General features: G+C 29.6%; 1 protein-coding gene across 1 annotated transcript; it reads left to right on the forward strand.

The window, feature by feature from the left end:
* The first annotated feature begins 4,449 nt into the window (after positions 1-4,449).
* On the forward strand, positions 4,450-5,280 carry LOC133309342 (ubiquitin domain-containing protein 7SL RNA1-like). Its single transcript, XM_061510103.1, has one exon. The coding sequence runs from the start codon at positions 4,450-4,452 to the stop codon at positions 5,278-5,280; it is 831 nt and encodes a 276-aa protein (XP_061366087.1).
* The last annotated feature ends 7,882 nt before the right edge of the window (positions 5,281-13,162 follow it).

A 13,162-nucleotide genomic window follows, 5' to 3' on the forward strand; every position in this document is an offset into this window, starting at 1 on the left:
AATAGTTATATTAAAAAATTTTAAGATCACATAATTAATAAAAAAAAAATTACCTATCATCTCTTTCCTGAAATTAAGGGGGTGTAATTCAGTGCGGTTCGATTTTATTTGTCGACCTCAACTAAATTAAAAATAATAAATATATTTTGGAAAAATAAAATGGCTTACTTATGAATTTTCTCAGAATTAGTTTTTAAAAACAAGTTTAGACTTGGTTTTTGAACTAAAACCAAATAAAAAAGTTAAAGTTTTAAAAATATAAATAATACTAGAAATTAAAAAGAAAAATAAATAAGAGAGAAAAATGCATAAAAGAATAAAGAAATAAATAAATAAAAGGTAAAAAGACAGAAAATAAATAACTAAAAGAATAGAGAGAGAAAAAACCAATTCAATTAATGAATTATATTTTAAAAACCAGATCAATTGTATTATTTTTATTTGTTTTTGCATACCCTTAACTAGAATTAAATTAATAAAAAAAATTAAGTGCGTTTCGTTTAGTTTTTTGAGACTTGGGAGCATCAAGAGGAACGCCCTCCCACGATAAAATGGATGTTTCGTAGTATGTTCCAGGAAGGAGCAAGAAAAGATGGCTAGCAAACTTTTCTAAAATTATCATCAACAAAAAAATCAATTTTTTTTGAAAAACCTAAAATTATCATCGAGCATCAGCTGACTTGATGAAAAAGATGTTTCGTAGTATGTTCGGGAAAGAGCAGTAAAAGATGGCTAGCAAATCACTTTCGGAGTGCTATGCTTTCATCAAAATCCTGTGTTTTGGTTTTTTTTTCTTAAAATTATTTTGTAGAATAATTATTGAAACAGTTATTTTTTGTGTTTTTTTTGTTTTAAAGTTAAAAACTAAAATAAAAAACAAAAACAACTCAGACATGTTCTCTAAATTTGATTCTAAAAACAAAAAAAATAATTACAGTTTTTAAAACTTTTTTTACAAAACAGGTCTTACCAAACAAGTTTTTTTGTTTTTTGTTCTGAAAATTAAAAAATTATTTTTAAAAACAGTAATCAAACAAAGCCCTAGAAACTAGTTCTGAAGCGCATGTTGAACCATGGGTTTTACATCAAAAACTTACCCATAGATTAAATCGACTTAAAATATATATACAGAAGTAGATTGAATATTACATGGTTATGTTGAAAAATCATAACCATATAGTGAAATATAAATAGTAACCAAGAAAGAGAAAAAAAATATTAGAATAGGTAATTATAAAATTATTATCATTAATTTATTTTTATATAATTATGATTTCTCTATATAACTATATTATAGATTCATATATGAAGCTCATTTGCTATCAGGTCTAACAAGAGGCTATACAGATATAAATCTGATATAATTAAATGAGGATATTCATCAAAGATATTAATCCTAATACGACAATATTAAATATGGACTTGGGCCGGAAGAAACACAGAGAGTCCAGAATCAATAATACTCACAGTTAAACTCTATAAATAGGAGATAAATCCTACAATTATAATTATTCTCTCTTACACCACCCATTTAGCGAACGCTATTCTTTACTTTTAGTGGATAGTGATCTGTTAAACTCAATGATATCTAACTCATAAATACCTTAGAGAGAGCACCTACATCCAAAAAAAACTTACTAATCTATTGGATTAGACATATCTGTCTCCAAGACCGAACAAACTATATTATATTAAATAAAAGGGTTTGTTTTTTCTGATGTTACTTTAGATAACTTGATCTAATGTTCATCAAAACGACGTCGTTTTAGGACGGAAATCATGGTATTTTTGTAATTTTAATTTATTTCAGGGTTATAATAGTCTTTATCACTCTAATTTTTAAATTTTTCAACCCCAAAACGACATCGTTTTGATGAACATTAGATAAAGTTATCTAAAGTAACATCGGAAACTTTTTTCCCTTAAATAAAATACATGGTATTCCTATGTAAACGTAGAGCACAAACCCTGAGGGTTAGCTTAAGTATAAATATGGTTTTTTTTTTTTCCTTTAATACGCGGTTATCGCTCCTAATTGGAATAGGACAGGTGATGCAACTTTTAACCGTGTGTCTTGGTTCTTATTTATTTATTTTTAATATTTTAATACCTCATTAACATTGGATTTTCGTGTAACTTATCACAATTGTAAATATTAGAATGGGAATGATCTCACGTATGGAGATCAATTTTTTTTCAAAAAAAAAAATCGTAAAATAACTAATTAAATTGAAAATGAACATCACGTACAGAGTTCCAAAAGTATAATATAACATAACTAGTTAAATACAAACTAACACCACATCATAATTCGTTAGCCACGTGTAGAAGGAATGGACATCAGCGTTCTCATGACAGTAAGCAGTAAAATTTTATAAAACATTGGATGGCAAATTTTTTTTGCTGGGAAACATATTTTCCACATGATATTTTTATAAAACATTGTCATCCAAGATATGGTAAAAAAATTTGTCCACAGCCAACACACTTTTTCTTATCTTTCTCGGCAATAAATTTTGGCAAACGAAACATCTTTTCTTATCATATCCAACAATAAATTTTTCTCACCATGTTCCTGACAAATTTTATTCCTGATAAAAAAAATAACTACTCTATCAAGCGCCCCGTAAGGAATGAATTAAAAAAGATTTTACGTAACCTTTTTTTTTTGTAAACTTACGTAACCTTCTTAGTGTCTGATAGGTCCAAGCAGAGGAGAATAGCTGGAGCTCCTTCGTGGGTCAAAGACTTCAGTACTAATAAGTAGATGGACCAGTGTAATATTGTGAACCCGAGATAATGATACTTGATTGTGTAGTTGTTGTAGCAAGTAACATGGCCTCACTACCTAATTGTGTAGTTGCTGTAGCAAGCAACGTGGCCTAAGGTGTGGGTTACTCACTAATATAGTTAGTCCCTTACTTTGAGAAGGGCATAACAGAAATATATGAATGAAATTGTTCTTGTTCTTTGTGTCTCTTTTTGGAATTATGATAAATTAGCCGCGGTTATATTACGTCGATTATACAATTGTGTCTAATTTTTATTAAGTCATGTAAAATTAGTCATGAACTCACATCATACATAACTAGTCAGCATGTGGAATGAAAGTTAGTTATAATGGCAAAATAATCGTGACTAATTTCTATTTGTTAAATACCAATTTATCCAATGCTTAAATGCTCCCTCATTTCATGCGCAGTTTTTAAATGCACCCCTTAAATGCGAATTTAAATACATTATTTGGATAAAATAAATTTATTTTTTAATTATTTTAATATTTTTTTTATATTTTTGAAAAACTGCTTTTGTATGATAAAAACCCGAGAACGGATGCATGTGTTATAACAATCGTACTAATTTTACATGTACAAATTTTCCGAAAAAGTTTTGATCACCTTTTTTTTTTTTCTCCATTTGATATTCTCTACTTGCATATTTCACAAACATTGTTTTTGTGCGATTCTTTAAGCATTTTGTTGAGTTTGAAAGAGCTCTTGCTCTGTAAGTATGACCAATTGCAAGAGCACTGTTGGTGAAATTGGGTCGGGCCGACGTATAGGGCCTACGGCTCGGCTTACGTCAGGTCAGACATGATATAATATATTTTATATAATAGACCGGACTTGTGTCTTGAAAAAAATTTGTTTAATAAAAAGGCTGTAGGGCCACTTTCACAAGGCCTGACCTATAGGCCTACAGGCCGACCTATATTATATACTATTTATTTTAAATAAAATAAAATAGAATGAGTATACCTTGAAGAAAAATAAAATATATAAATTTAATCAATTGCAATTATTTATAACTTAATTATATTTGATTATATTTTAATAGAAATTTGACTTTATTTCTTATGCAGTAGAAACCAACATCTCAACATGTTAGATTAGATTGTGTATATGAATATATTAAAAGGTTTTTGGGAGAGGTTATACTTACTACAAGCATCATGTACGTGTTTGTTAGATTCATGTAGTTATTTTTTAAAAAAATATAATCAAGCTTGAATAATCATGTACGTGTTTGTTAGATTCATGTAGTTATTTTTAAAAAAAATATAATCAAGCTTGAATAAGGCCAAATTAAAAAAAAAAATTCAGGAAAAATTCAAGATAATACTTGGTCCAACGAAATCTAATCCACTTTCACCTCTACAGTAACCACCAATAATAGAAAATTAGTAAACAGGTAAACAATTTCTATTTCCTGTTTACCATTGAAAAATGAGCAAACAAAGATTTGAATTTCTATGGAATTGAACGAGTCATTTCGACTTGGGAGTTAGAGAATATAGTGATTTGTTTACTTTCCGGAATCTCCAAAATAAAAATAAAATCAGTTAGAAATCGGGAATATCGAGATTCTGTTACTGACGTAGACTTTGTAAATAACTAGTTCGTTTAAACTTTAGACAGTGTAGTCATTTCAGTCTTCCATCAATTCAACATGGATGTAAATTTTGAGGTGCAAAGAGGGGAGTCGTTCTCCATTGAAGTGGGCTTCTTCGACACTGTAATGGAGATGAAAGAGACGGTGGAAAAGTATCATGGCATTCCAGTTTCCAAGCAAACTCTCATCTTCAATGGCCAAGTTCTCCCAGACGACGGGGACATTTGGAAGTGCGAAATCTTTCATAACTCCCGCATTCAGGTCCTTGTAGCCCCAGACGATGCCGCCGCCGCTGCCGCTGACAAGGTCAAGACCGAGGAGTTTTCTCCGCCCACTAAGATTCACCTCCTGATCAACGTCTCAACAGCTTCCTCAACATCGCACATTTCTCATGAAGTGGACTTAAACGACACCGTCCTGAGGCTGAAGGAGAGGATTCAGCGCATGCAAGCCAAGCCAGTCAACAGGTTGCTTTTGCATGGAACAGATACCGAACTGCATGATCATCAGTTGTTGCGAGATTGCAACATTTCGGATTACACCGAGATCGACGTGAGTTTTAGAACATGGCCCACAGCTTCATCCGGTGGCGGCGGCGGTGGGGGAAGCTGCGGAGGAGGAGGGTCAAAGAAGTTGAAGCTGATGGTGTTGCCTAAGAGCGGGACAAAGAAGATACAGGTGGAAGTGAATGCTTCGGACAATGTGGGAGAGTTAAGGAATGAGTTGCAGAAGTTGCACCAGAGGCTTCAATTTCATCTTCCACAAGAAGGTTACTTTTTCATTTACAAGCAGATTGTTATGGATGATGATAAGTCTTTCCGCTGGCACCATGTTTGTCAGGGCGACACCATTGAAATCTTTAATGGAAGCGTCACCGGTGGGTCATGAAAATTACACCTCGTGTAGCTTGATCTATCTCTCTGATCTTTTCCGTTTCTTTCAAATAATTAGTTTCATATTTCGTAGAGATTTGTACTATAAATTGTTTGATCAAGGATTTCTTCTGTTTGTTTTGAATACCATCATCTTTGATTAGTTGGTTTGGCAGCAATAATTAATTAACAAAACTGAAATGACAAACTAACACACACTCTAACAGCTTCTCTATCTACTAACTACTTTTATATGGTAGTGAACTTCCGAAGCTGCTGCAGATACTGACACCTGCACCTGAACCAAAGGATATATAACAATAACTTGGTGATAGTGTAATCGGAAGGACAAGCAGAGAAAAAATATATAGGAAGTGAAAAGTACTATATGTTCGTTTTTTGGCATGTGAGGAAAAAACGGAGTAGATAACATAAATGAATAATTATCATTTTCATCTTACTGTTGACCAATTATTCACAAATAAAGGGTCATCGTAATATTAGTGGCACGAAAGCAGAGTATAACACCACCGCTATATTTCCAAATTAATGATACATTGACACGGAAGCAGTTATAGTTTTTTCTTTGTTACTTGCTTTATTAATCACTTGACTTGCTAAAAGGGGAATCATTGTTTTGGACTCTTAACTTTAACTTTCCATATAATGATGTGGCCCAATATAAGGCAGCAAGCCCAGGCAACAGCAGACCCACGTGTACAAGGGCCAAACCTAGATATTTGGCAGACTATTACATTAAGTAGGTCTAGAGGTACTGTAGCTGAAGCCCATTATGTTAATTGTGTTCTTAAAAGTTCGTTTAAATTAAAATAATTAGGAAGGAATGTTAATGAAAAAAATTGACAAACCTCACCTCGTATGTGTCAAAACATATTTTTCCCGTTTAATTATTTAAAAATAATATAAAAAATAAGTATGTAAATAACATTCGTTTTTTCATTCTAAAACTCGTTAATATGTAAAAAAAAAACACACACACACACGTTTATGGACAGGTGAAATGCTTCCACACTTTCTGAAAATCAGCCATTAAAGTTATTTTGGAGTCACCAGGCTCCTTGGTTAGTTACTTTGCTTCATGAGTTGAGTTAGCTCATATTTGACGATGCTTTTGGATTCTATTTGACTATAACTATTTCTCCCTCTTTTTTTAGAAAAAGTCGGATAATAATAGAAAATACATTCCAGTAAGATCCACTCTACGATTAAAGTTTCAGCTACTTGCAGATCAAGTCATAGTACTACCGTATTTAAAAAAAATTCTTGACATTGAATACCCAAAATATTTTATGTGTTTTAGAAAACTACCATCTACTTGCTGTTAAACTGAGATTCTAATTATTTATATCCAAATTGAAAAGAGTTATGCTTTGTGCCCTTTATGTGGAATAAAATCTATGTTTCATTTGTTTTTTCAAAAATGTAAAATACAAAAATAAAAGAAAAACTTCAAAAAAAAAACCTACAAGTTTCTTCAAAATCACTTAACCCCATCTCCAATTTTTTTAATTATTTATCCCCTACTTAAAATTTCTTTATCACTTACCCCTAATTTGATTTTCCATCCAAAGTTTCGTAAACAGAGTTGAATTTTTTAAAATGTACCAAAATTACCCTTAATAGAACAAAGAAAAACATAATTTCCTCACAAACACATTTTTAGACAAACTCACGTAAGACAGACATGAATGTAAATCAACGATTGAATCCTCCCTCTACTCTCAACGAGACATAAAATAACGAAATATCAACTTCTGCATGTTTGCTTGGTAATATCATATGATTAAGAGAAAAGTAAGGCATATATGAAACACAGAACGTAAAGCTTTTCAATTGTTGTGCAAGCAAAATAAAGTCCAGCTTTGAATAAATTTATAAAGTCAGATTTGTTAGTCATATAATAGCATAAACGCTTATAATAGAAAAGGGAAGATCTAAACTTGCTGAGATGATATCTTTTTAATCATTTTATTTGAACAATGGCACCAACGATTATGAGTGCGGTGTTTAATAGCAAAGGTATTTGCAGGAAATAATTTTAATAATTACTAATTCTAACAAGGCTACCTTAAAGAAAACATTCCGTGAGTTCGTCTAAAATTGTGTTTGTGAGGAAATTATATATTTTTTCTATTAAGGATAATTTTGGTATTTTTTAAAAAATTTAACTCTGTCAACAAAATTTTATATGGAAAATCAAATTAGGGGGTAAGTGATAAAGAAATTTTAAGTAGGGGATAAATGATTAAAAATTTCGAAGAGGAATAAGTGATTTTGAGAAAATTTGTAAGAGGTTTTTGAAGTTTTCCCAAAATAAAATAAGTGAAAAATAAGAAATTACAAAACTCAAAAGGAACTAGGTAAATTGGCAAAGAGTTATATCTTTGTCACATTATTTTAAGGTTATTAACTTTTTCCAAAAAGTCATAGTTCTTTTAACAAAATCGTATAAATATACGAGATTTGTACAGAACTGATTTGATTGCATTCAAACTTTAATGATAGTTGGATAAATACGTAAAATGATTATAACATCTTAATTGTTTAAGATGTTTAAACTTACATTTAATTATTATTATTAAAATATTTCCAAAAAAATAGTTTATAAAAATAATGAATGAGTCAGGCGAAAATCTGTTTGTATTGTATATATTATTACTCAAATTTAAAATCATGAGTAAGAATCATTATCCTTCGCCCATCGATGATTGAATCGGAATTGCTTTCATTTTCGGCAAAGGTATGAGCATCATTCACATTAGGGTGACCCAATTTCTTGAAGTTGAAAGAAATTAATAGAGAAAAATTATTAACTGCTCCTGCTGATTTCCTCTATTTCATCACTGTCTTAATTTTGTAAGTAGTATCATCTCTCTTCTTACTATATGTTAACTGATATAATGTGCACTTAGTGATATAGGAAAAAAGAATCCTAAAAGAGTTTAAAAAAAATTCTGCGACACTATTTGGAAATTTTTAAAAATTAAACCTTTACGTGTAAAGTAGTAAGATTTAAAATATAATGTGCTTAAAAATTTTAAATTTTAAAATATAATTCTTATGAAAACTAATTTTGATATATACTGATTTTGACAAAAAAAATTAAAATTAAACATTTTTTTTGTTTAACTTTTTCTTATTCTATCCTTTTTTTCGTTTAATAATAATAATAATTATTATGTTTGGTAAACATTAAAGAATAATTATTAAATAATATGTAATTATAAAGATGACTAATTCATTTGATAAATAATAAAAATACTAAGTTTTTCAAATTTAAATGAAAAGGATTCTATAGAGTAAATTTTAATTAAATAGAATTAAAGTTCAAAATTATTATAAAATAATATGAATTTATATGAGTAGTTAATCTTATCAATTATTAACTTGTTTTAAAAATCGACACTGACGGCGTGATGATGGCCAATGCGAATGTGTTACACATAAGAGCCACCTAAAGCATATCTTCACGCCTCACCATTCAGCACCCACCCAATGAATATTCCAATTTCCCTGCCATTCTTAACCACAAAATGATCCTCTTCTATAATAAATTCTAAATACAATAAACTTGTCATTTATTTGATAATTTTTTTTTTAAAAAAAAGGTAAAAATACCATTATCGTTTCTCAATTTGTGAAGACAGAAAAATATATAAATTGATGAGAACCAAAAATTAATAGGATAAGATAGAATACTATATATATATATGATGAAAACTGATTGTCAATTACAACCCAACCTGAGCAGCCAATCAACCCACAAACCTCACCACCAACTTGTCAGTTGCCCGTGACCACTTGCCTGACCGAACTTCATCCTTATTAAAGTTTCTGGTCACACCTACATTCTACATTAAAGAGACAAGAAATATGCTCTTAACACATATTTGGTACACGAAAATTACTTTTCATAGAATTGAACAAACAAATAAAATGAAATATATTTTTGACAAATATTGATTTGAAAAAATAATTTGTTAACATTTTAATTTTATTCATTGTTACTATCAGAGTTTTAACAAAAGCATTATTCATAATAAACGTCAATTACTGCAATATAATTTAACTTAATTATGAATTTATTATGGCTTTTTGACCCTTTTGCCCTTCATTAAATAATTAATAATCATTTTGCCCCTTACTCAGAACCATCTATCAATTTGTCCTTCTTTAATAGATTAACTTACAAATTTAATCGTTTAAATGGTCAAAATAGATAAAAATGATTGACTTGAAGATTTAATCGATTAAATCATTAAGTTAATCTATTAAATCTTCATATCAACTTGTCACAAAAACCAAACATTCCTTTTAGAAATCCAGAAGCAGATTTACAACAAAAACGCATGAGCATATTCCACTTAAATGATTTCTGTATGCTTCTTTAACAATTACAAAAAAAAAAGGACAAGGATTCACAGCTTCAACTAGTCTTACATGATCAATTGGTTTTGTTTGGATGTAATGTAATGAACTATGAGCAAAAAGAAATACCTTGTTAAAGAAACACGTCAATCTTGCGTTAGGATTTTCAAGGTGGTAACACTCAGAATCACCCAAAGCCATTTCCACAGCATCCTACAAAAAAAAGAAAAAAAAAATGATGCAACTCACTCACTGAATCACTTAGAATCAGACAAAAAATATACATTTTAAGTTTTGAAAGATGAAAGGGCTGACCCTAAAAATGGTGTCTGGAAGGCCACATATACCCAAGAGAAGCGACGAACTAACAGTAGCAGCAGATGGAGGAAACCTGTAGTGAAGGTTCATTTATCAGATCAAACATTAATTCAAATTCACTATTTATAGGGGAAGAAGGAAGAAAAGCAATGATACTCCTGGAAATCATCGAATTCTAAAAGGAATGTTAGGTTGTTGTGACAAGTTGATATAAAGGTTTAATCGATTAACTTGAAGATTTAATCGATTAAATCTTCAAGTCAATCATTTTTGTCTATTTTGACCTTTTAATCGATTAAATCTTCAAATTAATCAATTAAAAAGGGACAGATTGATAGATAGTTATGGATAAGAGACAGAATGGTTATTAATTATTTAATGAAAGACAAAAGAGTCAAAAAGCCAGATAAGAATATGTAACTATTTGATTGTGTAATTTTTTATTATTGTATAATAAATCTAAATAATTTTATATTTAGTATATGCGGTAAAATATTTCGATTTTATTTTGTTTGTGTTCCCTTAAAGTCCGTGAACTTAATTTTATTTGTTTGCATATATACGAAGGGTTTTATTAGTGTTATGTAACATAATGTAAGTGTTGTTTCCAACTCTCACATCAAAAGGGAGAGAGAAAGTGGAATGATGAAAGAGAAAAAAAATATGTGGACCCCACATCTTTAATGTGTGTGTAGGAAAGTGAAGTTATATTATGTTAAATGATAAACATAAAACCCATATATGAATTATGTGGGATAACAGTTTTACTGGCTGAGGACGTGGGGCAAAAAGATATGCTTAAATTGGAATTCAAGTTATTGTTGATTATAAGTTACACTATATATAGAGAGAGACGGGAATGATTAATTTGTATGAATGTAAATTTAACAAGTCTTATATTTATTATTATCCGTGCAGTATTTTCTATAATTATGTTTGAGATTCTAAATATAGTTTCAAATTTACCATAGTTTAAGTTGTTTAATATTTTTTTTTTTGGAGTAACCCAACTCTAATTATCTCTTTGAGACGAGTTGGCTCCCTCCGGTATCCCCACGAGCTTCGACTCTTTGAGCCGGCTATGAGACTAATCTGGAGTGCGAGGGAACAGTGATGGCTAAAGGTTCAGCCCCCTCCCAAAGAATGCATTTAGCGGGAATCGAACACATATCCAACTCCACTAACTCAGTGTCAAGTTACCAACTGAGCTGCACGGTAGTTGTTTAATAATTTTATTCTTGATGTTTAAAACAAGTAAAAAAAAAAATGAAATATAAAAATATTACGTCCATAGAATAATTAAGATGTAATATTTACAAAATCAAAAAAAGGTCCCTAATATGATAAGATGTGATTTGCATAATTAAAATAACTTACCTTTTATAAGACGATGCAATTCTTGTCCTTGTATTAAAAAAAAAGAAAGAATATTTAGATGATATTGTATAATAATTCGATTATATCACTCAGTTAGATATGATCCCTAATATGATGAAATATGTTTTGAAGAATAACAATTAATTAATCCTAGTAAGAGGGGGCAATCCTCATCGTTATTATTTTCCATAATAGAGGTTACTATCAATAATATGATTAGCAACGAAGGATGCAGACATGCATATTTGTACCATAACTGTTGCCACCAATAATGTCCAAAGATATTATTATATTAAGTATGTCGAATTAGTTTAGGTTAGAGGTTGTTGTTGATGATATAATCAATGTCCGTAATTATAATTGTGAGAGATAATAGACAATAGTTGTTCAAAATATATTCATATAATGGTTTTTAAAAGGAAAAAACTATTTTCATGTTATAGATATGTTATCTCTCCTACACATCATTCGATAATTGTGTCATTTTTTTCTTTTCTTTTCTTTCTTGTTTTTTCAGGTGGTTGAGCCCACAAGTTTGTCTCTATGACACGAGATAACTTATAATCTCCTTTAACATGAGATTAATAAAATTCTTTTTAAAATATGTAAGAACACATCTTTGGAAAAGGCAAACGAATTTTAACTGTGACTAAATCCTAACTCAGAATTAGTCACATTACCCCACTCAAAGAGTTGAAGTTTGTTGGATAAACCAGGGCCAACTATTCTCAAAGAAGTAATTACGGTCTATATACAAAATAAATAATAATTTTTTTTTTAATATTTTTCAGTACTTTAAATTGTAATTGCATAAAAATCAAAATAAGTGAACCTTCATGAAATAAAAGAAATATAATTTTTTTGGATAATTTTAAATAGGAATTTCCAGTGTATTATTTATCACAAAAGATTCCAAATCTCAATAGATTTAATGCCGACTGAATAAACCATATGTGCCATTTGTGTTATTTTTTTTTCAATTGAGTCATGAAGTATATACTATCCCAGCTAAGAATTAAAATATCATAAAACTAATTATTTCTCAATTACTTATATTAGATCCAGAATCAGAATTTTAGTTTTAACATAAACATGAAATAAGGTAATTTGAATCGAAAGGTTTAATTCCAATTATACATTGTTTAATTTCAAATCCAATTCAGTATACCGAGATCAAATCATTTCTGTAACATTATTTAAAAGAATAAAATAACAAAGAATTCAAACATTCTTCTTAAATTATATGGTCTGCCTAATTGGGCCAACATTACCATAATAATTATTAAAAGTTATAACAAAATGCATACACAAATGACAATTCCACTTTATAATGACCTTCACGTGTCGTATTGTCTTATGTCACTAAGGAGAAAAAAAAAAAAAAAACTTTCATCTATTTATGGTTCGGTGATTTGGTCGGCCATCATGCTTATCCAAACTGGTCTTTGAATAATCATGCCTGTTATTTTTAAAACAAATGAAAACTCATTCATTTCATGAAGATTTATTTTATTTTTTTTGCTAGTAAGGGAATGGGTATATTTATTATCAGAAAAATTTATCATTCTTGCAACTAATTTAAAATCTATTTATTATTTTAGAAAATATTTTACACCATTAAAAATATAAACCATTATAGCAACTAAGCATTTTTACTTTCAGAAAATATTTATTATCATTCAGATATTTATTTATTTATTATTTACTTTCAGAGTATGTATTTTCTTCCTCGAATGAGAGATTAGTCTCGTTCTTCATCCGGAAGCGAAGTTTAATGAACCCGCTGTTCAAATGAGAGGCTAACCTACGGGGCC

The sequence above is a fragment of the Gastrolobium bilobum genome, unplaced genomic scaffold (assembly GCF_033153095.1).
Source record: "Gastrolobium bilobum isolate Gb01-03AN ecotype WA unplaced genomic scaffold, APGP_CSIRO_Gbil_v1 utg86886, whole genome shotgun sequence".
NCBI lineage: Eukaryota > Viridiplantae > Streptophyta > Magnoliopsida > Fabales > Fabaceae > Gastrolobium > Gastrolobium bilobum.

Excerpts from the sequence above, each read along its gene's own strand:
- LOC133309342 (XM_061510103.1), top strand. The coding sequence starts at position 4,450 with ATGGATGTAAATTTTGAGGTGCAAAGAGGGGAGTCGTTCTCCATTGAA.